The sequence below is a fragment of the Phoxinus phoxinus genome, assembly GCF_949152265.1.
Source record: "Phoxinus phoxinus genome assembly, chromosome: 6".
In the NCBI taxonomy this organism is placed as follows: domain Eukaryota; kingdom Metazoa; phylum Chordata; class Actinopteri; order Cypriniformes; family Leuciscidae; genus Phoxinus; species Phoxinus phoxinus.
The window spans coordinates 21,155,737-21,160,463 of record NC_136881.1 but is presented as its reverse complement, the minus strand read 5'-3'; the positions used below and the strand labels follow the sequence as shown (position 1 = coordinate 21,160,463).

General features: G+C 49.0%; 1 protein-coding gene across 1 annotated transcript; it reads left to right on the top strand.

Moving 5' to 3' along the window:
* Window positions 1–1,279: 1,279 nt before the first annotated feature.
* On the top strand, window positions 1,280–1,880 carry LOC307000375 (E3 SUMO-protein ligase ZBED1-like). Its single transcript, XM_079615931.1, has 2 exons — window positions 1,280–1,699; window positions 1,784–1,880. The coding sequence occupies exons 1-2, from the start codon at window positions 1,283–1,285 to the stop codon at window positions 1,868–1,870; spliced, it is 504 nt and encodes a 167-aa protein (XP_079472057.1). The 5' UTR covers window positions 1,280–1,282; the 3' UTR covers window positions 1,871–1,880.
* Window positions 1,881–4,727: the final 2,847 nt, after the last annotated feature.

Genomic DNA, 4,727 nt, shown 5'->3' with positions numbered 1-4,727 from the left:
CACAAGCTGTTCCCCGAACAAAACAAAACAAAATTACAGATGTGTTTGCAAGCATCACGCCATATGATAAGTCTTCGGCTAGACATAAAGAAATCACTGACTCCATAACGCACTGTTTGGCAAAAGACATGATGCCCATGCACGCCGTTAGTAAAGTGGGATTTCAGAAAATGATCCACACACTGGACAAGAGGTACCAACTGCCCTCTCGAAACTATTTCTCTCAAATAGCGATCCCTAAACTTTATAACTCGCGCCGTGACGAAGTTCAAAAGGAAATGGCTACGGTGACGTTCTTTTCAACCACTACGGACCTGTGGTCAAGCAGGACAAGTGAACCGTATATTAGCTTGACTGTGCACTTTGTCGACGAGGAGTTTGAATTGAAAAGCCGCTGCCTGCAAACATCGTATTTCCCCGCCGACCACACAGGAGAAAACATAGCCTTGGGCTTGAGAGAGGCACTGGCTGCGTGGGACCTCTGCGAGGAGCGTCAGGTCGCCATAACAACAGACAACGGCTCTAACATGGTCAAAGCAGTGGAGCTTAATCAGTGGACTAGAATCCAGTGTTTTGGCCATTGGTAAGTTAAATTGCTTTCATATTTCGTTATATTACACTAAAGCAAATATTTTAAACTACTGTACTTTTATAAGCAAATAACTTTGGGTTAGGACCATTGATTTAATGAAATAAAATTACTTGAAATACAATGTAAAATTCTGTGTGTCACAAAAGATACTAGGAGTGGCCCATTTAATTTAGGGCTATTAATTAGCATTAAACAAAACTCTGTAAAAGATGGATGATTGTAAAGAACAAATCTGCCATTGCCATTTTTGCCTACTACTCCAATATAATTAATTAGGCCTAGAGTTGTGACATGATTTAGTACAAATATTAACTGTGTGTGTGTGTGTGTGTGTGTGTGTGTGTGTGTGTGTGTGTGTGTGTGTGTGTGTGTGTGTGTGTGTGTGTGTGTGTGTGTGTGTGTGTGTTTTATGCTATTCATATGAACTGGGCGTGGAATCAGAATGTGAATATTAAACGTTTTTGCAATGTGTAGTGAGTAAATGTTTTTCATCTATTATTCACAGAAAATGCTCTGAAAAAGAATGCACAATGCATTACCAGAGCTACTGGGATATGCAGGAAGATTGTGGGCCACTTCTCCCATAGCTGGAAGAAAAGAGTGGCCTTGAGGGAAGCACAACGAGAGCTCAACCTCCCAGAGCATGCCATGGTGACAGACAGCGCAACACGATGGGGTTCCACTCAGAAAATGATAGAAAGAGTCCTGGAGCAGCAAAGTGCATTGTCCAAGGTTCTCTCTACAGACCGCAAAGTGCGACACCTACTCCCTTCTTGGCAGGACCTGGAGGTCTTGGAATCTGTAAACAAGGCACTCAGCCCTCTACAGGACTTCACGGATGCCTTATCGGGTGAAAGTTATGTGAGCATATCTTGTGTGAAACCTGCTCTGCATCTTCTGAACACCTCAGTGCTGGCTGAAGACGAACCAGACACTGAGCTGACCAAGTCACTGAAATCCAACATTCTTAGCTACCTCAACAGCAAATATGAAGGCATTCAGGACTTGCTAAACTTCACCACTTTCCTAGACCCAAGGTTCAGAACACAACACATCTCTGAAGAAGAGACCCAGACCTTAAAGGAACGAGCCATATCTGAGTTGATCGTGAGTGAAACCACAGAGTTTACTTGGTAAAAAATGATTCAATGTAACAAATTTCTATAACATGTGCATTGTTTATTGTTTCAGGAGATTCACGGCCAGCAGTGTGTAGCCCAAAGCCCTGCAGTGATGGAGAATAATAGCATAGATGTGGAAAGTCCACCTGCTGCTTAAGCCAAGAAGAAAACTCTGGCCAGTTTCTTTAAGGAAACGTACTCGGTTACTAACGTAACCTCGGTTCTCTCTAGGAGAGGGAACGAGTACTGCGTCGAAAGAACGCTACGGGAAAGATATTTCTTTGTCGAGATTGAAGCCTAAAATTAATCCTTAATTTTGTAATATTGTAAAACGCTTTTCTGAAGCATACAACCTAGGCGGAGCAATACAGCTCACCCATTGGCTGCTCTGCCAGAAAAGCACAGCCTATGCGAGGCCAGAGACGCTGACCAATGAGGACGCTTCGCGCCCTTCTGCGTCACCTCCCGCCCAAACAGGCGTGGCCTAGGCCTATAAATACGAGCATAGCTGTCTAACACGCCGATTTTCGTCAATGAAGCGACGCAGCGTGGACACGCACGGCCATGAGACGCAGTACTCGTTCCCTCTCCTAGAGAGAACCGAGGTTACGTTAGTAACCGAGTACGTTCTCTTACGTAGAGTTCTCTCGTACTGCGTCGAAAGAACGCTACGGGAACCCTATGCAAACCGCCGTGCGTGTTCTTGGATCGACACAGACACCTAAGGGCGCGCGCGCCCTGGTATACAAGCGCCTACCCCAAGAAGTATAGGGAGAGCGGCTAAAATAGCATCATCCCTTATAGTAGTGCCTCTTAAGGCATAATAGCATATATATGTAATATAGATATATATGAGGGGTAATAGCATGCTCATGGGACACATTGTCAGTGAGTGATGCTTAAACATTGAAGTGACCTGGGCCGCAGCGCGGGGCAGGAACACTTATACATATTAACATTGAAGTGACCTGGGCCGCAGCGCGGGGCAGGAACACTTATACATATTAAACATTGAAGTGACCTGGGCCGCAGCGCGGGGCAGGAACACTTATACATAGTCTTCTAGACCGAGAGCAACGCAGGAACCTCTAGGTTATAGAACCTAATAAATGTAGACGGGGAGGCCCAGCCTGCCGCCATACAGATATCTTGTAACGAGATTCCGCTATACCAAGCCCATGAAGAGGCCATGCCTCTCGTGGAATGTGCTCTGATGCCCAAAGGGCATTCCAAACCTCTAGATGCGTAGGCTAGCGCAATGGCGTCCACTACCCATCGAGACAGACTCTGTTTCGTTGCGGCTCGCCCTTTGGAGCGCCCGCTGAACGAAACAAAGAGCTGCTCCGTCTGTCAAAAAACAGCGGAGCGGGACACGTAAGCTCTTAATGCCCTACCGGGCAAAGGGAGCTATTTCCGTCCTCTGAGGCCGGCAGGGCCGACAGGGAGATGACCTGAGCCCTGAACGCTGTGTTGAGGGACTTAGGCATGTACCCATGCTTCGGTTTCAATACGACTACAGAGTCGTTTGGCCCGAACTCCATACAAGAAGCTCTCACTGAGAGCGCTTGCAAGTCTCCCACACGCTTCACTGAAGCGAGAGCCAAAAGAAACACGGTCTTGAAGACATGTGTTTCATGTCAACTGAGTGAATAGGCTCGAAAGGGGCCCCTTTCATAGCGTTCAACACTGTAGAAAGGTCCCAAACGGGGACTGAAGGAGGCCTTGGAGGGTTTAACCTCCTGGCGCCTCTAAGGAAGCGGACCACCAGGTCGTTCCTGCCTAGTGAATGGCCAAGCGTTGGATTAACGAACGCTGATATGGCTGCCACATAGACTTTGAGCGTGGATGGGGTTCTTCCCTTATCCAATAGCTCTTGCAAGAAGGAGAGAATCTCCGGTTCTCCACACTGAAGTGGTGACAGACCTTGATCTGAACACCATCCAGAGAACACCGACCATTTGGAAGCGTAGAGTCGTCTAGTAGACGGAGCCCTAGCTTGTTCGATCGTGTCTAACACTCCTCTTGGGAGGTTAGCGGGTACCCGTTTATGGCCCATACGTGTAGGGACCAAAGCTCGGGGTGAGGATGCAGAATCGAGCCCTTGGCCTGTGAGAGGAGGTCTCTCCTCACTGGAATCGGCCACGGAGCAGCACTCTTGAGCTGCATCAAGACTGGGAACCAAGGTTGATTCGTCCAGTATGGTGCGACAAGAAGCACTGAGCATCCGCTTTTCGAGTGAGTGAGACAGGGGGAAAAGCATAGAGCGGACGGCGGGGCCAGACTTTGGCCAGCGCGTTCGTGCTCTTTGAAAAGAATTCCGGGCAGTGAGCGTTTTCCTGGTTTGCAAACAGGTCTATCTCCGCTCTGCCGAACTTTTTCCACAGCAGACGCACTGTCTGTGTGTGTAGGGACCATTCTCCTGTTGGAACGTTGTTCCGTGAGAGTCTGTCTGGTCCTACATTCAGGCGACCAGGCACACGGATCGCTCTCAGCGAGCGCAGGTTGTGCTGGGCCCATACCAGTATGCGTTCCGTCATCCTGAAAAGGTTTCGGGATCTCACGCCACCCTGGCGGTTTATATAGGCTACTACCGACGTGTTGTCCGAACGGACTAGGACGTGGTGTCCCTTTATCCGAGGACGGAAACGCCTCAGCGCTAAGTCCACTGCCATCATTTCTAGGCAGTTTATGTGCGGTAGTTTGACTCGTTCTGCCCATTGGCCAAGAACGGTCTGCCTTCGAGCAGTGCTCCCCAGCCTGAGGTGGACGCGTCCGTGGACACCACCTTCAGGCTCGAGGAAGTCCCCAGGCTTACACCTGACCGGTACCAGTCTGACGCTCTCCATGGTGTCAGGGCTGAAACGCATTCCTGATTGACCTTGAGGCGACAACGACCGTGAACCCATGCTCGGCGCGGTACACGCGCTTTTAGCCAGACTGCAGTGGGCACATGCGCAGCAGGCCCAACTGTAGAGCTGTCGATGCTGCGGCCATGAGGCCTAGCATTTTCTGAA